The sequence below is a fragment of the Notolepis coatsorum genome (genome assembly GCF_963971535.1).
Source record: "Notolepis coatsorum genome assembly, chromosome: 3".
NCBI lineage: Eukaryota > Metazoa > Chordata > Actinopteri > Aulopiformes > Paralepididae > Notolepis > Notolepis coatsorum.
In genome coordinates, this window is record NC_140167.1 from 112,847,829 (window position 1) to 112,869,377 (window position 21,549).

At 44.0% G+C, this 21,549-nt stretch overlaps 1 protein-coding gene across 2 annotated transcripts in view; it reads right to left on the minus strand.

Moving 5' to 3' along the window:
- Window positions 1-21,549, minus strand: part of LOC311224753 (uncharacterized protein) — a 49,265-nt gene continuing 27,716 nt past the window's right edge. For both annotated transcript variants that reach the window (XM_084309855.1, XM_084309856.1), the window contains 2 exons: window positions 2,061-2,204; window positions 1-270 (listed from right to left, as the gene is read on the minus strand). In XM_084309855.1, coding sequence (XP_084165981.1) covers window positions 142-270; window positions 2,061-2,204 — 273 coding nt within the window. In that variant the 3' untranslated portion in view covers window positions 1-141. The remainder of the gene's footprint in view (window positions 271-2,060; window positions 2,205-21,549) is intronic.

Sequence of the window (21,549 nt, forward strand, 5' to 3'; positions counted from 1 at the left end):
AGGAGTCGAGGTCAAGAGGTACAGTATGCTTGATTTGCATAACAAGTGTTTATCCCCGGTAGAAGGAAAAGCTACTGGTTTTAAACATGATAGGGTTTGATGGCTGATGAGGTTGTGAGGTTGTGTGTGTGTGTGTGTGTCTCAGTGGGCACTGTTGGTGCTCCAGTCGTAAGGGAGGTAGCTGACTCTGGTCTTCCCCTCGGAAAGCACACTCTGCAGGCTGGTCTTTTTGGGAGAGGCGCCCATGTGCTCCAGCACCCAGTTCAGCAGCTGGGAGAGAAGCAATGGAGAGGAGATGGATAACGCACCAGCAATGTGTTGTCTAGACATACTGTATCTGATAGGGATGGGATGGGCAGCATCAGCAATGTGTTGTCTAGACATACTGTATCTGATAGGGATGGGATGGGTACCAGCAATGTGTTGTCTAGACATACTGTATCTGATAGGGATGGGTACCAGCAATGTGTTGTCTAGACATACTGTATCTGATAGGGATGGGATGGGTACCAGCAATGTGTTGTCTAGACCAGTGGTCCCCACACTTTTTGTTTATGCGGACCACTACATTGCATTGTTTTGCGGACCACCTCGTATGCAGTAACAGTAACAAAAATAAAACATCAAACGTATATAGTTCATTTTTATAGTGTAACGTTTGGCTACTTGAGAGAGAGAGCGAGAGAGAGAGAGACTTGTTATGCGCAACGCGGGTGCGTTGTCTCAGAATGGATTTGGTAGAGCGAGAGAGAGAGTTCCAAAGATATTAATGTTTCACACTGCCAACAAAGTGGCCTACCGAGTCCGTTGTCTCGGAATGGAAATGAGCAGTAATTTCTGCGTGTTTCCCTCCGTCTCGACACTTAGCCTAATTTAAGAGAATAACAAACTATAATACTATGTTTTATATTACACAACGGTTTTACAATTTTATTTAAAACTTTAATTATATTATATACATTTTCTATTATTTTCTATTTTATTTCACTTTTTTTCCATGGACCACCTGCAATACCCTCGCGGACCACAGTTCTAGACATTGTATCTGATATGGATGGGCATCAGCAATGTGTTGTCTAGACATATCTGATAGGGATGGGCATCAGCAATGTGTTGTCTAGACATATCTGATAGGGATGGGTACCAGCAATGTGTTGTCTAGACATATCTGATAGGGATGGGTACCAGCAATGTGTTGTCTAGACATATCTGATAGGGATGGGTACCAGCAATGTGTTGTCTAGACATATCTGATAGGGATGGGTACCAGCAATGTGTTGTCTAGACATATCTGATAGGGATGGGCACCCGCAATAATAATAATAATTTCTTGGATTTATATAGCACCTTTCATGAGACCCAATGCGCTTAACAGTGGCGGGGCAAAACTAGGGGGAAGGAGCAATTAAGTAAAAATAAAGAAAAGAGGGAAATCAGGCAGTCATTAATACATTTGGTGAATAGGTGAGATTTGAGTTGAGATTTGAATGAGTCCAGGGATGTAGCATTGCAGATGTTTGGAGGGAGGGAGTTCCAGAGGGTGGGACAAGCTTACCCTATGTACCAGTTTAGAAGCACGTTTTCTCAGTAGCTGTTCTATCCTTCAAGCTGTTGTCAGTACAGAAACCAGAGAAGTAAGAATCAAACTTGTGATGTCATCAAATATAAAGTCTTGAGCTGCTCTACAGAAAGTTTGTTATCTTTTTGTATTCCCAAATTAGCTTTATTCTATAGTGATGTTCTCAGTTCTGAAACAGAAAATGTATCTATGAACTCAGAACATTCCCCTGGGTGCTCTCATTGTCATCTATAGAATCCATCCCAATGCATTGTCTATGGAGCAGCTTCAGACGTTATACTTGATGACATCACAAGTTTGAGCACTCTAATTTTGGGATTTGGGAGAGAGTTGCTCATTTTCACTAATATTTGTATACTGTCTTAGACCAGAGGAATAATAACATGAATTCTGAAATTGGGCATGGTTCCTCTTTAAATGAACTTTGATAAACAGGGTGGGTAAAAGGCACAGTGGTTGACGTTGACAAACTTGACGCTACCTTCTCATCTGTGCCTCCAAAGTCAGCCTTGTACCACTTAAAGATCTGGCTGAGTCGCACTTCCTTTTTCCCAGAATCCACCACGCAGGCATCGTCATTCTCTAAGAAGGCCTCCGCCGCCGTACGCAGCTGGCTGTCAATGTCCTGAAAACCAACAAACAACAACAAACAACATTTCAACCTGTATTCCAGTATAATTCTGTTGCTAGGAGAACAGCTTACCGTATATAGGCCCACGTTTATTGAGCTATTCAATTAGCAAACATTGCAATAGGACATAAGCATTGAGAATGTTTATGTTGTGGGCGGCTATGTGGCACAGTGGGCAAGGCGCTTGCCACCAACGCAGGATATGCTGGGTTCGAGCCCAGCTCTCTGCGTTGCTACCAGCCTGGCTGGTTGTTCATACTAATACAATTGGCAGTATTAGGGGGTGGGAAGCTGGTGGGTGGGGATCGGACGTTGTGGACAGCGACTCCTACAGGTCGGTTGGTGCGCCTGCGCAGTAGAATCAGGAAGCGACGAGGGCGGCGTGTCCCTCCCACGCAGACCCCCGACGCTGAGAGATCGCGCTGTGCAGGTGAAAAGATGCGACAGCTGCCTCCTCGAGTACCGGAGGGGACACGTGATGCAAGGCTTCGTCCACATTGCGGCCGGCTTGTGGGAGGCATGGCCTAACAACGTTCGAGACAGGGGAGGGTAAAATTGGACAATACGAAATTGGGGATGGGAGAAAAATTGAAAAATGGGGAGAAAAAGTAGATACAAAAAAGAGAATGTTTATGTTGTCAAGTTAGAAAATATCTATATTCTCCTGGATATGCCAATTTACTTGTTAGATTAGATCAGATTAAAATGTATTGTCATCATACAGCACAAGTACAGTACAACGGAAAAAAGTTGGCATTTAACACATTGTGCGCCAAAGACGAGTTTACTCGTTATTTCCCGCCAATCGTTGAGCGCCAACAACGAGTTAACTAGTTTTTATGAGTTATTTCCTTTATTCGCTATTGGCATTCATAATTCATCCAGGAAGGCTCCGGAAGCCAGCTGGACCCTGTCTGATATTGCAACGCCTCAATACCACCACCTGGTGGATTTCGGGAGAGTTGCAACCCACTCTAAACCGGATGTGGCGCTCTGTGCATCGGGGAAAAAGCTCTGGCAGAGCTATCTTGTAACGTGGATCAAGATACAGACTTGAGTGCATGGGATCGCTTTCGAGACGCAAGAATCAATATGCTTTCTGCGTTTATTGCGTCATACAAACGGAAAATGGATCTAGCAGATCGACATCAAATAATTGGAAATGTTTCTCTCCAGACGCATCGGCCAGAGGAATCTAATGTTAATTCCAGCTCGATTGTCCATTTATTTCATTGCAATCTATCCGATCAACGTATGGTGTCGTACTAAAGAAAGCCGTTAGTGACAATCAAGGAATCATAAACGACCCCCCCTCCCCTTTCCTTCACGCATGATGGAGCATAATGTATAATAATAATAATAATAATGGATTGGATTTATATAGCGCTCTCTTTACTCAGAGCGCTTCACAAAGTCCATTATTCGTTCATACACAGTCATACCGGTGGTGGTAAGCTACAATTGCAGCCAGAGCTGTCCTGAGGCAGACTCACGGAAGCGTGGCGAATAATCAACGCCTCCGACCACCACCAACATTCATTCACATGCATACACATTCATACAATAGCGATCATATGCATTTGAATTTTTGAATATAGCGTGTATAGGAATGAAACGCCAATCGATTATGTATAATATGCGTCTGGGCCTATAACGCGCGTTCTAGGAATTACTGCTATACACTCTAAAAACATACTTATATTCACAACGGTACTAACACGACAGAATGTATGAATGGAAAAATATAACGTTCCCACATCCGGAACGATAGATACCCGATGTTGAATCAGGGCTGTACAGTGCGACGAGCTCGTGCAAATTGCCCCTTTAATTGGCCGTTGCGATTGGTAAATAATATTTGGGGGCGGGCTTGCGAGTAGGAATTTCAAGCCTTGCATTCGCATTTCACTCCTAAATTATCCAAGCCGTGTGATGACGCCACTCACGCGAGCTGAGCACTCAGGTATGAGAGTGGGGAAAATCGATTGAGCACTCTGATAGACTGGCTGACTGTCTGATTTAGCTATGCCTATGAAGAAAAGTAAAGTTAGTATTGCTTAATATTTTCGACGCGTTCCACCTCCTAGTGAGCCGTCGAATGAAAATGTGACCATCGAGAACATTGAGCCAGCAGTGGCAGTAGCCACCACCGCAGACCTGCCTTTGTACTAGGGTTGGATGCAGTTCCCTGTTGGTCAGTCTGTGTCTGTTATTCCATCTTCTTCTGCTCTGTTTAACGTTATACACTTCAAATAGTGCAGCATGTTTGAGAGTGCTCCCTTGACTGAGAGGATGGCTAGAGGATGGCCGGAACCACGAGAACTTTTATTAAACATTCTATTAAACATTCTGATATTTCCGCGGGTCTCGTGCAGTGGTCTCGTGCCACTGTCAACTAAAGCGAGCACTCGGAAGACACGCACCGTTTGACAGTGATATGCGCACTGACAGTCGGCGCAGTTGACATTTTCCAAGTGGGGGAAAATAAATCCTCTTCGTCCCGACTGTGTCCCGGCCCCGTGGAGGATTTTTCTTCATCCCAAATACATATTTTATTTCCCCCGGGACGACGGGACGGTGTTAGTCTCAAGCCCTGTCGTCGTATACCATTATCGATCCCCAGGTACTGGTTCAAATGTGAACGGTACCCAACCCTAACTGTTCAAAACGAAACGTCCCATTAAACTAAATAGTTCAGATAGCTCCTGATATCAATGTCTTATAACACTGAGTCGATGCGTATTCGAGCTGAGGGCACGCTGAATATAGTCAATAGGGCCCAGCTGCAGCGCCGGAGAATCCTGGCCGTAGCTGGAGGCTACAGTATAGGGTCCAGCTGCAGCTCCGGAGAATCCTGGCCGTAGCTGGAGGCTACTCGAGTACACACAGACAGTGGAGCTGGTTGCATATAGCGAGCATTTTGACTTGTTGCGTGGTGGCGATGTCTCGCAGATAATACAACTACAAGTATGATTATATAATATATATATATTTTATTAAAAAAATATATATATATAAAATAATTTTTTTTTAAATCAAAAACAATCGATATAAATAATGGTAAAATTGTTATTTAAAAATGTGCCCCTAAAAAATATTTTTTGCCCCTAAATTTCTCATTTAGGGGCAAGTGTGCCCCTAGTGAAAAAGCTTAGCGTACAGCCCTGTGAATGGGCCGATATAGCTATAATATTAAAAAAGTTATAGCCCTGCAAAGAAGGTGAGCCACTCCATAGGGTTACATCACTGGCAGAGAGTGGTATAAGATGGGCATACTGCGTGGCGCAGAATGTGTTAACCAGAGTGCAAATGTAACAGTAAAATGCAATAGCAATATACAATGTACAAGTGATTAAACTGGAATGTATATATAAATGAGTACTACTGAGTTATAATGCTAATCTGATGTATGTACAGTATTATGTATAGTGATACAGGTATAAATACACTATGGTAGTAGCCATACTGGCCAGTGGTATAACTAGTAAGAGTAGGTAAGGGATATATACTAGGGCTGTCAATCAATAAAAATATTTAATTGGGATTAATTGCATGATTGTCTAGTTAACTGGGATTAATCGCAATGTACCTTAAAGCAGGGCTGTACACTACAACGAGATTATCGCAAATTGCCCCTTAATTTGGCCCGTGCGAGTGGTAAATAATATTTGGGGGCAACCTTGCGAGTAGTGATTTCAACCCTTCATTCGCATTTCACTCCTAAATTAATCCATACAAATTGGATAAAAAAATTTGTAAAACATTAGCCTACAACCAGGGCTGTACAGTGCGACATAATGCAGCGGTGCTATGAAAAAATCTGTCGGCAATGAATGAATTTACTGCGAAAAAAAGATTTGCGTGTGAAGTGAATCTGGCCCACGCTATATACTTGGTAGTTGTAGTCTATCGTGCGATTAAATACCATGTCCCGTCTGGTAGAGTCCATACATCCAACACCAAATCCCAGAATTCCTAGCGAACAATCGAATCAAAACTGAATGTGAACTTCCTTTCAATAAGTTTAAGCCGCTAATTTTGCTCTGCAAGAAGAACGGAGCGGATATCAGTCCATCTTATGACAACCACGTCCGATGTGAAGAGATGATAAGAGACCATAGCCGATTAAATTAAGTCTGATCTGGCAGTGATGATTGACGGGGACACGGACACTTCTAACGTTCAGCCGTGAGTAGCCCACTATTAGGACGTGAAATACTGTCTACTTAAATTTTCCTCCGGGGATCAATAAAGTATCAACCTATCTATCTATCTAATAATGAGACAATATGCAAATAAGATAATACTAATAATTGTCACGGTTCCCCGTATGAAAGTGGCTTGCAACTTACTGCTGGTAAAATCAACTGTTTATTTCTAGTTTTGCATAGTATTACATTCCTTTTCTATAAACAATCAAAGTCCTAGCGTAAGAGCCTTAAACCTTTTTGATTAGAGTCTTTCCTTCGAGCTAAGTTGAACTGAACATTTCACTGTCAAAAGCGCAAACTTAAACAAGGTTGCATCGCAACACGGTTTTCAAAATAAAGGTAACATAACAAATACCGTAGTAGGCCTCTCAATTCTTATAAAAAAAAGTCCCGGATATACATAAAACATTAATTGGCATATATCTCTATAAATGGCCCAACACATTGATCACTTTAGGCACACCCTGAAACCAGTACCATCACAAATATGAAGCAGGTAATTACCCGTAAAAATAATAAACCTTTCATGGGGTTATTTACAATAATAATAATACATTTTATTTATAAAGCACTTTTCATTGTGAAACAAAGGTATGCAAAGTTTCTTGTCCTCCTGATTAATGCAATGGTGTGTGTGTTGTGGTGATCTCATTCAAGGAGCACTACAAGCGCACACACAGTTTGTTGTTTTTGTTCTATTAGTGATTTACACACTTTCTCAGTTGGTTCATTATAAAAGATACAAACCTGAAAACAAACGCACTTAAATGTTAAATAAAAGGACCACAGTAATGAGGCAGGAGGAACATATTTTTTTGCACTATAATGATAAAATTGTTATTTAAAAATGTGCCCCTAAAAAATATTCTGTGTGCCCCTAGTGAAAAAGCTTAGCGTACAACCCTGCCTTAAAGGGATATTTTTCAAGTGTTTAATACTCTTATCAGCATGGGAGTGAACACATATGCTTGATTTATGCAAATGTATGTTCATTAAATAAAATAAATAACCAAAATGACAAATATTGTCCAGAAAAGCAAAGGTACTGCATTTAGCATAAAATAAATATGCTGCAAATAATCACAACATGGCAAAGCCCAATAGACAACAGATGGCCATATTGACTTGCTAAATGTAACATTACTCAGTAATATGAGAACTCACACAATGTAGTGTCCAACTTTACTTTATAAAGGTTAGCTAAAACATCATGTTTTTTTAAAGCATTAACACATTGAGTGCCAACGACGAGATTAGTCGTGCTAACTCGCCATGCGTTGAGTGCCAATGATGAGTTTTCTCGTCTTTTTCTCGTTTTTGCTTTTATTAGCAATATCCATAAATTTTTCATTCATCCAGCCTGACGTTATCATTGTGAATGGGTCTGAGCTCGAAAAGGGCAAATACCGCCGCCTATCATCTCCCGGATGGTAATGCACATCATTGGATTGGATTGGGTGGGCATGTGCATCAGAAAAAAAGTCTGGTCCGGGGTTTTCCCTTATCTGGCATGCTGTATCGTGTTACCAGATTGACTGAGGATGAGGACCCTCAGAGCAGCGTCGATTATGTGTTTCGGACTATAACGTTGGATCAATAAACACGATCAATATTTGGAATGGCGATCATGAATTGGATTCATCTTTTTGCAGAACATCTGATGTGAGGTAAGGACTCTATTTTACCAGTATTGGGTTAATCAGATGTTTTTTTCTCAGCCATCGCAGCATGCCTGTGTGTGTGTGTGTGTGTGTGTGTGTATGTATGACGTTAGCGCTGACCAGGTCATGGATAATAGATTTTTCAGCCCGCTTCTCTAGCGTGCATAAGTACACATATACTATCGATAATCTAGCGTTTATTTGAAAACGATTCATAAATCAGCCGAAAAATTACAACGTGTTTTGTGTATTCCACTAAAGAGCTATTATCGCGGAATTTATCTGGAATTACTAGAACTCTCCAAAACTATACTCGTATTCAAAACGGTATAAAACGGAAATGTACCAATGAAAAAACAATCTGTTTCGTACATGTTGACTGCAAGCAAGTCATTGATAAGCGAGGGGTGTTTTAGACCCATAGCCATAATTTAAGATATAGTTTTTAAGCCTTCGCAAATTTCCCTGACCTCCTATTGACTTCAGTGCTGGCACTCTAGCCCATATATGGTCAAAGGGGCGTGGCACTCAATGTGTTACATTTACATTTACATTTAGTCATTTAGCTGACGCTTTTATCCAAAGCGACTTACAAGTTCTGTACGACAAGTCATCAGGAAGGGTACAACTCTATCAGCTGAGTAACAATGTTCATCAAAGTGTTGCGTGTTACAGTGTAGGTTAGTTTATTAGGACATGTGCATGACAGTAAGGTTAGTTAGGGTTCGATTATATATATGTTTTTATTATTATTATTTCAGATAATGGTTGAAGAAGTGCGTCTTAAGTCCACGGCGGAAGATTGGACGGGTTTCGGCTGTCCTAACTGGGGTGGGTAATTCATTCCACCATTGTGGGGCAAGGACTGAGAATAGGCGGCATCTCTTTGATGACCCTCCCGGGGCTTGGATAGGAGTAGGTCTGAGGCGGCCAGAAGATGCAGAGCATAGGGGTCTTGAGGGTGTGTAGTTAGAGACCATTGACCGGAGGTAGGCGGGAGCGGTTCCCTTTGCCGCACGGTATGCTAGGTCGAGGGCCTTGAAGCGGATACGTGCAGCAATGGGGAGCCAGTGCAGGTCCCTAAGAAGTGGTGTGACATGGGCCGACTTCGGTAGGTTTGAGATCAGGCGGGCCGCTGCGTTCTGAATGAGTTGAAGAGGCTTGGTGGCAGTGGCCGGGAGGCCAACGAGCAGTGCGTTGCAGTAGTCGAGGCGGGAGATGACTGTTGATTGGACGAGGAGTTGGGTGGCTTCTTTTGTCAGGAAGGGACGGATCCTTCTGACGTTGCTCAGGAGTGTTACGACCCTGGCTCAAAGGGACACAACCTATGTGCAAACCGACACCAAAACCTGTGTTTAACCCAAAAGACTACTCTAACAATGAATTACTGGCACAAACTAAAGAACAAAGAATGGGAGAACGTGACAAGTCTCGGTTTTCACACACTCCTCTAGCCACCATCAGGCTGCATGTGTGACTGAGAGACTGGTTTGATGCTGCCAGGCATGTTTCCAATCAGCAGCAATCAGCTAATTAGCAGCCCTCACCTGCATGCCCAGTGACACAGGAGTGATCAAGCTCATGGTACCTAACACCTCCCCCACCAATAGGCAACCACTACACATCAAACCCGTAAACAAAACAAAAATAATAATATTGTGACCCATTAGTTGTCAGGGCCACTACCACAACATCGATAACGGGCCGGCCCATGTCGAACACGACCATCAACCGTGTCGCAGGCTCCCCACTGTGGAACATTCGCCAATGCTGCGTAAAACAAAAAACAACCCTGTCCCAACTCTCGGGCAAGCTAGACCTCACAAAAGGTTCCTCCTCCACTGCGGCGTAAGACTTAGGACCCCATCGACAAACCAAGACCTATCACATATGAGCTCCATTTCAACAGGCCCCTCCACCGATACCGACCTGTCAAAAATAGCCTGCAAACCAAAATCAATATGAGAGCTAAGCTCACTGCGCTCAACAGGACAGAACACAGAAGAACAAAAACCATAGATCTCTGATACCACCACAGCGCCCATATCCATCCCACCTGGCACTGGTAGTTCAGGATACTGCAAACCGTGAACATCCAGAGTAGGATGCACCGCCTTAGGTACAGCCCCACCGTCCCTGGAACATGGCAATACATCAGTCACAAAAGCGTCTGGAATACCATCCAACATGGCGTCACACAAAATAACATTGTCCTGATCAAAATGGTTGCCACTCATCAGACCAGGTCGCGAAGGGGGCTCCTGCTCCACAGGACACAGGTAACTAGGTTGACTAGCACACCTAGTGCATGGCAGAGAGTCAGTGTGGACACGTGAATCAATGTCAGAATCATCAACTGACATACTGGGACCATCCCTGCCCACAAGTGAAACATCAGGAACAATAGAGCTACTGTGGGAAGGCTGGCAGCCTAAGCCAGGCCTTGTAGCCTCTTCAACTAGAACGGTGTCGCATGAATCAACAGCATCTCTCATAGCATCCTTCCCACACTCATCCTCTAATTCGTTCGTGGCCTCAGCCACCGTGCAGGCTGGGAAGACCTTGAGACACTGCTCTGCCAGATCATCTCCTGCCACATGCATATCCGGCATGCATGTCAACTTTGGTTCCACCACCGGGCCTGACACAAAGGCACCATCAAGAGAATCATTATGCAGAGGTACATCCACAGTGTGCTTTCCAAAATTCTCAACAGGTTCACTTTTCAATTCAACAAAGAATGTGTCACTAAGTGTAATGTCACAAGTCGAAGTATCAACAACATCACTTTTGTCCTTTGATACTGCCCGTGTCGCAGCATACACAGGGAACACTCCTGAATGTTTCTGTGTCAGCTCATCAGGGACCTCAGAAACCACAGGAATGGGAGTTACAACTGGAGTAGCCAGCACTTTGTCACCAGCCAAATCATTCCCTAGAATGAAGGACACCCCTCTTATGGGAATGTGAGAACATACCCCCACAACAACATTGCCTGATACTAAGGGAGAGTTGAGTGTGACCTCATGTAAAGGTGCATCCACAAATACACCTCCAAAGCCACGAACAACGACACCGGAATGCAAAGAAGACTTTTCTGAAAACGACAAAATCCCCTCAAGAATGAGGGACTGAAAAGCTCCGGTATCTCTCCAAATTGTTATAGCATGTTTGGACTCTAGTGCATTAGTCAGGGAAACAAATCCATCCATCATAAATCTTGAGGAACCCTCAAGCTCTTTGTCCACCCGTTTTATACTTTCCCCATCACCCTCTAACGTTGGCATAGGTGTTCTGCATACAGTTTCTACCAGAGCCACCGTTCTGACATTTTTCTGTTCAAGCACCGGGCACCCAGCAAAGATATGACCAGGCTCTTTACAGTAGAAACATATAATCCCTTCTGGGAATGCACTAGCAGAATGCACTAGGACAGGGGTGGCCAACCAGTCAGAGACTAAGAGCCACAAAAATGACTGTGGTACCACAAAGAGCCACACCATATACCAGCGTTTCTCAACCTTTTTTTTCAGTCACGGCACCCTTCATGTGTTTATAGGTCTCACCCTCTGGCCTCTGAAGTTGCTAATGTCTTTTTTATTTGGGCCTCACAGGGTTAAAAGTACCCTGTGAGACCCACGGTTGCAAAATTACAAAATCACTTTTAGCCATTTAAAAAAATAATGTTTATTTAAAAAATGTTAAAGGGGAACTATTTTACTATTTCTTTCACTATTTGGGCACTTTTACACAATTCCTGTGAGTCTATGGAACACCTAGGTTTTTTTCCAAAAAAAATGCATTGTTTTGTATTTCTAATCAAGTACTAAAAACCGCATTTTTCTACCTCAAGATCTTAAGCCGTTTTTGAGGCTGGGCGCCAACCACTGTGTGGCCTGGTGCCAACTGCCACATCAACTGCCACATTATTATGCAGCTGAGAAATCTCTGACATCACAGATATGCACATTTTCAGATGACTCAGTTCAGTGAGGGTGAATATTGTGAGAGGAGAATTGGAAGAATGCGCCAATATGAGAATTAGAGACATATATCCTATTAATATAAGTCCACATAGCTAAGAAACAATGGTAAACACTGAAAAAGGCCATTTATAAGATAGTTCCCCTTTAAGCACATGTATAGTCAATTGGTCCTGTTGTTCAGCCTCACAATGCTATTTTATAGTAAATGTGTTTATATGTCCCACCCTCTGGCCTCTGAAGTTGCTAATTTCTTTTTAATTTGGGCCTCACAGGGTTAACCTCTTAAGCCCGAGATATACAGTAAAAGTGTATATTTTCAGCATTATGTTTGTTTACCAATTATTTTAACTGTTATTAGTGAAATATAAGATTATAGAAATCTCAGGGCATTGAGTCGGAAACCGACGCATATTGACAGGAGGAAGTGGCACAGCCAAAAGTGAGTGTAGTCTTTTGAAGGAAGAGACTCAGGGCTTTCAAATTTTGAAAAACTACCCTACCCAGCTCACACCAGCCCCTGTCAATCATCTGACTTCTGGATTTACTTTTTAATTTGTCTTATTTTTTGGGATTATCTCCCACAAACCTGAACGTTATTGCCATAAAACAGAACGCAGTTAGTTTCTCTACCTTTCTGTGAACGTCTTGCAAAAAACGGTGTTGCAATATGATGAAAAATGGTGGAGAAATTTACATTATAAAAAAGATGGCAGAATTCAGTACTGTATCTACAAAACCTTCTGTTTAATCATCTTCCCTTTATTCATTTGCTTAGATTTTTCAGGTCTGGTGAATTTTAGCATGGTGTTATTCACAGTCAAAGATACATTTTTTTTTAAATAGAATTGATATTCTCCTTTGGTTCATTACAATTTTCTCAAGCCTAACAGACACACTATTTCTGACACTGATAGTGATCCATATATGTCCCTAGATTCAGATACCAAGAACATGCAAATGGACCATTTAAAAAAAAAAATTAAATGTTTATTCTACGTCCTTATGGAATGAGTGACATAAAAAAAAAAAAAAGTAAAAAAAAAAAAGTAAAAAAAAAAAAAAAAAAAAAAATATGGAAGAGCCGCACATTGACGGGCAAAGAGCCGCATGCGGCTCGCGAGCCGCGGGTTGGCCACCCCTGCACTAGGAGGTGAAGTAAACTGACCAGCAGACACAGGTTTTGGGAAACGGTCCCCCTGAAAAGGGCGCCTATCCCTGGACTCAACATGGTATTCCTCCACAAAAACGGACTTGTGTGTCAACACAAACTCATCAGCGAAGACAGCGGCGTCGCCTATCTTCAATACCCTGCGCTCGTTTAGATGAGTGGAAACGGTATCAGGAACACATCTTTTAAATTCCTCTAGGAGAATCAACTGCCTAAGCTGCTCCCTTGACTCTGCTTTCTGAGAGGTGCACCACCTGTCAAACAGGTTCTCCTTCTCTTTTCCAAATTCAACATACAACTGTCCCTCCGACCTGCGATAGCCTCTAAAACGCTGATGATAGGCCTCGGGGACTAACTCATAACCCCTCAATATGGAAGCTTTAACAAGCTCAGTCAGCACTTTGTTCAAGGGACAGAGCAGTATAGGCTTCTTGCGCCCTACCAATAAGAACATACTGCAGCAGCAGCGTCCAGGCCGTATCAGGCCACTTCAATGTGGTTGCCACCCGTTCAAAAAGGGGAAAATACTTTTCCACATCCTTCTCAACAAAAGGAGGCACCATCCTAATATTTTTGCCGACATCAAAACCAGAACGCGACTCTGAAGGCAGAGCACCCGCCTGCAAGGCAGCATGCTTATATTCAAGCTCCTTCTGCGCACGCTCGTGCTCCAGCAACATTTGCTTCTCCTTAAGCTCACGCTCCTCTTTCCTCTCTTTAAGCTCACGCTTCTCTCTCCTCTCTCTCTCCTTAAGCTCACGCTCATGCTCACGCTCCTCTCTCCTCTCCTTAAGCTCACGCTCCTTAAGCTCACGCTCCTCTCTCTCCTCACACTCTTGTAGTAGCTGTCTTTCCTTAAACTCCAACTCTCTAAGCCTCCACTCACCCTCCGCACCAGATAGTAGCGGAGACGCGTCAGACAAAGTAGGCTCCTCCACCCTCGCCGCAAGCACCTGCTCCCCAACGAGCAAAACCCTCAAAGCACTCAAGGCAGTTGGTTTCAAACGTTTCTCACTGGCAGTAAGCTCTACCTTGTAGTGCACAGCAAGCTCCAGAAGCTGTTCTTTGGAAAACCTCTCCAACATGTCATGCAAAGGGCGATCAACAAAATCCTTAATGGAAGCCATCTTTACTGCACCAGCGCCACAACATGCTCACTTTAGAGTCACCAAAAGCACCCTAGCATACACACAATTTACCTGAGAACCACTGAAGAACCACGAAGAACCACTGAAGAACCACTAAAGAGCCACTAAAGAACCACTGAAGAACCACCAAAGAACCACGAAGACCGCTGAAGCACCGCTGAAGCACCCCTTGTTAGCGTTAGCATGCTAATGCCAATACCAATAACTACAAGGAGACGCGGTGGAAATGTGTGCTCTACTGAGCGCACCTTTCTAATTTGCAAAAAATAAATAAAAAACAACCACCCTGAATAACTAGATATGTCAGACGCACAGGAGGTCAGGTGCTAACAGGTAGGCTATCCAAACACTCAAAACAAAAACAAAAAAAATACAACAAACAAAGTCAAACAGGTGCCCCTTATAACCTGATATGACTTCTTAGAGCTTCTACATCTAAACTGCAGTCAAAACGGCCCACCACATGTCTAGCCTAAAAAAAAAACTACATCAGGCCCTACCACACTACCTGTGTTTTCTGGCCCCCTATCCTACCTACCCTTAAACTAATGCCCTGTAGACCTAACCCTCTTCAACCACACCTGCTACCAGCCAAAGATCATATTGACCATCCACCCGTCAAGTATATGGAGTGGTAGAAGACAAGTAGATGGTGCTAATCACTTCTCTGACTGCCCCAGGAGTATGTGGTGCACAGGAAGCTAACAAACAACCAGAAAATAATGTCCCTACCTACATGTGATGTCCACTAAACTATATATTTTAACAGCAATAAGTAGTCACATCAAATTACAAACAAATAAGGGCATACTCACCTGTTTGATGATGATTTGACCAAGCCCCCACGTTACACAACATGTAACGAACACCACCCACACTATAGCACCACGACACACCATGCAAAACAAACAAAAAACACCAAACAAATTCTAGGGGTATTTGTTTCCAAATTCACTCCCGGACGAGCGCCCAACTGTTACGACCCTGGCTCAAAGGGACGCAACCTATGTGCAAACCGACACCAAAACCTGTGTTTAACCCAAAAGACTACTCTAACAATGAATTACTGGCACAAACTAAAGAACAAAGAATGGGAGAACGTGACAAGTCTCGGTTTTCACACACTCCTCTAGCCACCGTCAGGCTGCATGTGTGACTGAGAGACTGGTTTTATGCTGCCAGGCATGTTTCTAATCAGCAGCAATCAGCTAATTAGCAGCCCTCACCTGCATGCCCAGTGACACAGGAGTGATCAAGCTCATGGTACCTAACAAGGAGGAATCTGCAGGTTCTGGTTGTCGCTGCGATGTGAGCAGAGAAGTTCAACTGGTCGTCGAGGACAACGCCAAGGTTCTTGGCGGTCGGGGACGCGGTCACAGCTGCATTCTCGACTGTGATGGAAAGGTCGGTCAGGGGGGAGGATTTGGCCGGCAGGTGGAGCAATTCTGTTTTGCCTAGGTTCAGTTTGAGGTGGTTGGTCATCATCCAGGCGGAGATGTCGGACAGACAGGCCGAGATCCGCTCAGAGACGTGGATATCTGAGGGAGGGAATAACAATGATACGAGAAGCCATGAGACGTGATAATGTTACCCAGTGATTTAGTGTAGAGGGAGAAGAGAAGGGGTCCTAGGACCAAGCCCTGGGGACACCCGTCCGCAGGGGGCGGGTGGCCGACAGGGTCCCGCTCCATTACACTTGGTAGGAGCGGTCATTGAGGTATGATGTCAGCCATGTCAGCGCAGAGCCAGCCACTCCCATTCCTGCGAGGGCCGCGAGGAGGATCTGATGGTTGACTGTGTCGAAGGCTGCAGATAGATCTAGGAGAATCAGGACAGAGGAGAGGCCTTTCGCTTTTGCTAAGTGAAGTGCCTCTGTGACCGCAATGAGGGCCGTTTCTGTGGAGTGGCCAGTCCGGAAGCCAGACTGATTAGGGTCTAGGAGGTAATTCTGTAAGAGATAAGCAGTAAGTTGGTTGGATACAGCACGTTCAAGTGTTTTAGAAAGGAAGGAGAGAAGAGGACAGGACGATAGTTGCCTATGACGGTGGGGTTCAGGGTTGGTTTTTTTATGAGGGGCGTGACTCTGGCTTGTTTTAGGTAGGTGGGGACCACCCCCGACTTGAGTGAGGAGTTGATGGTTGCAGTTAGGAATGGGAGGATGTCCGGTGCTATGGTCTGGATGAGTGGGGAGGGTAGCTGGTCCAGCTGGCATGTAGTCGGACGGTTTGATGTTACCAGTGTCAGGGTCTCGGCTTCTGTAATGGGAGAGAAAGATGACAGAGTGAAGGATGAGGTTCTCGATTCAGTATTTGGAATGGGTGGGGGTTGGGAGAAGGCGCTGCGGATGTTCTCCACTTTTTCCTCAAAGAAGATTGCGAAGTCTTCGGCAGAGAAAGATGAGGGAGGAGGGGCTGGGGGGGGGAGTGAGGAGGGAGGACATGGTAGCATGCAGTTTGCGAAGATTCTTGGCAGAGGCCTCGATCCTATGGTGAAAGAAAGAAGCTTTGGCATTAGTAATGGTTTTGGAGAATGTTAACAAGAGGTTGTGATATGTGTCGATGTCAACAATGAGGCGTGACTTTCTATACTTCCTCTCAGCCGCTCTCAGGACCTGTCTTTGTTCTCTCACTGCATCCGTCAGCCATGGACTGGGTAGGGAACGGCGGGCAGGTTTCTCAACGAGGGGACAGAGCTTGTCGAAGGAGTTTGCAAGGACTGAGAGGAGGGTGGAGGTTGCTATCTCTGTGGGGAGAGCAGAGAAGGTGTCACTCAGAGGTAGAGCGGATAGTATGTCAGAGGAGAGGGTGGAGGGGGATAGGGAGGGCAGGTTGCGTCTGAGTGAGACGGTTTGAGTTGGGGTGAAGACCTTTCGGTTAAGCATGAGTTAGTGAGAAGGATATGAAGGAATGGTCAGATACATGTAGGGGAGTTACCGTGGTGTTAATGATGCTGGAGTTACGGGAAAATATGAGATCCAAGGAGTTGCCTGCTTTGTGGGTGGGAGGCATGGCAGTGGGAGTCAGGTCAAACGATTGTAGGAGGGAGACCACTATGACTGACTGAGATGAGTCAGGCAGGTTGAAGTCGCCCAATAGAAGGAGAGGGGTACCATCTTCCGGTAAGGAGCTTAGAAGCATGTCCAGCTCATCTGTGAAGTGACCGAGCGGACCTGGAGGGCGATAGAGTGTAACAATGGTGAGATTGAAAGGATTAGAGACAGATACTGCATGATATTCGAAAGAGGAGAGTGACAGTTCTGGGAGTGGTGTTAAGTTTGTAGCCCATGAAGGAGATGTCATGAGGCTAGTGCCTCCACCCCGTCTGGAAGGTCGAGGTGTGTGAGTGAAGTTATAGTTTGTAGATAATGCTGCAGGTGTTGACAAGTTATTGGGAGTTATCCAGGTCTCAGTTAGAGCCAGGAGCTGCAGATTTTGACTATTGGCGTAGGCAGTAATGAAGTCAGCTTTCTTGACTGCTGATTGACAATTCCATAAGCCAAACGATGGACCTCAATGCAGGTACATTGGTAAGATACATTTTCCATTACTCGAAGATCATTCCCTGGATCCCTCTGTGATGGCTGTGTGTGTGTGTGTGTGGGTCATGAGCAGATAACAGGGACTCTTTAAAGTTATCCATGAAACGGACAACCACTAGACTTAGATATTTTAGGAGAGGGGAAAAATTAAACAACAGAAAACAACCTTTACAGGTGGAAATCTCAAAGTGAGTAATTAAGAAAATAAATCAAGTCCCAAAAAACAGGACTACTCTCAATAAAGAGGTATAGTATAAAAGTAAATAAGCCACAAGGACACCTCCTAATAAAGGAGTTTATATTTGAAAAAGTAAAACAATAAACCTCCACTAAGGGAGTTTGTGTAGAATCACATGAGTAGCCTAAAATAAGAATGACTACCATTAGGGCTGTCTTAAATACTTCGAAGCTTCGAAGCTTCGTTCGATGGCACAAGCTTCGAACATTAAAAAAAAATCGAAGTTAAAAAAATATATATATACATATTTTTTTTACATTTTTTTTTCAACTTTTTTTTTATTTTTAATTTTTTTTTTACTTCGTGTGTGTGTGTGTGCATGGGACCATTGGGTGGGGCCAGGGGACAAATACACTGGAGGAAAGTACCCCAGCTCAGCACTGCCCAAATTATATCATCACTATTGCCTGTTTGAAGGATATCATCCTCAAACACATATACACCACCTACACGCCTATTCTCAGTCCTTGCCCCACAATGGTGGAATGAACTACCCACCCCAGTTAGGACAGCTGAATCCCGTCCAATCTTTCGCCGTCGACTAAAGACGCACTTCTTCAACCATTATCTGAAATAGAATTTAAAAAATAAAATAAAATAAATCTAACCCTAACTAACCTTACTGTCATGCACTTGTCCTAATAAACTAACCTACACTGTAACACGCAACACTTTGATGAATATTGTTACTCAGCTGATAAGAGTTGTATCCTTCCTGATGACCTGTCGTACAGAACTTGTAAGTCGCTTTGGATAAAAGCGTCAGCTAAATGACTAAATGTGAATGTAAATGCCTTGTAGAATTCCACACATAAGAAAAAGATACTGGGATGAATAAACAAAATAGGAAATAAAATGTAGAATGCATGCAATACATAAATAAATATGAATCTCCATATATGAAATAGAACATTTCGATATACGGTGCTACTGAGATGTTTTGGTGAGTTCTTTGTTTTTTTGTGGAAGTAGCCCTTCTTAAAAATGCATGAACATTCACTGATAATTGGTCTGTAGTGGAGTCTACAAGGTCTACATTGCCGGACCTTGTAGACTGACATAATTCTGTGCATAGTTTAGTCTACACAGGCCATATTTCAAATAATCTAAATCTTACTTCATCTTAAACATTCTTGATTTGGGGGATTGGTAGTTCCCATGAAATCTGAAGTTGTTCAAACGACAACAGCGATCCACCTTGAATTAAATCACACAGCCGTGTTGGCTGTGTCACAGTCACGAAAGGGGCTACTTAATGCATTAATCCAATCCACTTTATTTATAGAGCACATTTAAAAACAACAAAGTTTACCAAAGTGCTGTACAAGTCCCACAACATAAGATAAAAAATAAAATAAAAAATGTATTTTTTTTTAAATTCGAAGCTTCGAATTAAAATCGAAGCTCGGCCCCGAAGCTTCGATTGCCAAAAAAAAATTCGAAGGTCAGCCCTAACTACCATAAAGCTCAATTCTGAATCAGAGATCAGACTACACTTCAATATAATGGGCGTGACCAAAAGGACAGCCAACACTAGGAAATGAAAAAGCAGTTGACACTGCGATCTCCAAACTTAAATAGACTCCACATGGCCATAGGCACAGCTGCACTGCATCAGGTGCAATCAAGCCCACACACCTGCCGACCCATGAGGCAATTAACCACAGGGAACAGGGATTGACAGCTATCCCTCACAGAGAGGTGAAATAAAGCAAAAATAGACAGCTGTCCCTCACAGAAAGGTGAAATAAGGCAAAAACCATGACAGGACCCCCCCTCTAGGGGGCGGCTCCAGACGGACCTTCTGAGACACGTCTCCGAAACTCCCGAATAAGCTCAGGGTCCAGGATGTCCCTGGCCGGAACCCGCGTGCGCTCCTCTGGCCCATAACCCTGCCAGTCCACCAGGTACTGTATACCCCTACCAACCCGCCTACTGGACAGGATACGCCGTACAGTATACACAGGTTGGCCATCAACAAATCGAGGGGGAGGTGGAGGTCTCTCTGCAGGAACCAACCTGCTCCTCCGAACCGGCTTAAGGCGGGATACGTGAAATGTAGGGTGTACCCTCATCGACAAGGGTAACCGAAGACGCATCGTGACTGGGTTTATCTTGCGAACAATAGTGAAAGGGCCCACAAAACGGGGAGCGAGTTTGCGCGACTCCACCCGTAATGGAAGGTTGCGTGTGGAAAGCCACACCTGTTGGCCCACACGGTAGGAAGGCGCAGGGCGACGGTGTACATCCGCCGACCGCTTGTGCCGGGCCGCAGCATGCACAAGAGCCGAGCACACCTTCTTCCATGTTGCCCGAGACCGACGGATAAACGCCTCGGCAGATGGCACCCCCACGTCCTTCTACTGTTCAGGAAACTGAACCTCAAATGGGGAGAGACCAGTGGATGCATTGCACAATGAATTATGTGCATATTCTGCCCATGCCAGTTGGTGACTCCAAGTGGTCGGATTGGAGGAGGCCAAGCAGTGAAGCGTACTCTCCATAGACTGGTTGGTGCGCTCTTTTTGCTTATTGCTCTCCGGGTGGAACCCTGATGACAGGCTAACCGTCGCACCCAGTATAGCACAGAATGTAGGCCTGCCGCGATAAGCAATAAATCGATTAATTGCTGCGATAATTAAAATGAATGCAATGATTTTGACGGGCGCGATTAATTGCTATTTGCGCATTTGTTTTAATGAGGCGGAACCAGTGCCCCTTGTCAGTCACTGTCCGTGTTGGGAGGCGGGCCGCTGACGTTACTAGAGTACAGCACGGGAGCTCCGTGGGGTAATGCCACATAGCTTAACTACATTTCTCAATAGTGTTGCTCCTTTTAACCAAGTAGCATTATTTGTAGTGTAACGTTAGCTATTTTTAGACCCAAGTAGTTACTCGCTACTGCCCGGAGAAACTGGACTGCTAAATAAAGATGAAAGATAGAGCTTTGATTCTAATTCCATGCTAACAACATTAGCTAAATAGCTAACAAACGGAATACAACGTATAGCATAGCTACAAGTACAACACAGAATAACGTTAATACAATTACATGCATCATTGTTTACAATGAACGGGTGGGGCTAGTCAAAGGACTGGACACGGGGACAAGTTAAACATGAATTAATTTATTATAACACTCCGGTAGTTTCGAGTCGTGCTGCAGTGCTTACGCACCACAGCTATTCTATTATATACTGCTTTGACGCTTCCTCCTCATCGTTGATTGCCTGTAGTAGCTGCATCTAACGTTAGTAGCTAACGTTAAAACTAACCTAAAGTTAGTTGTTCACCAACAATTTGTTTTATCATTAGCTCAAAAACAGAACCGGACGAGACAAGTTGTCGGCTAATAGGTTCTGCTTAGGATAATCACAACAATACTTCCG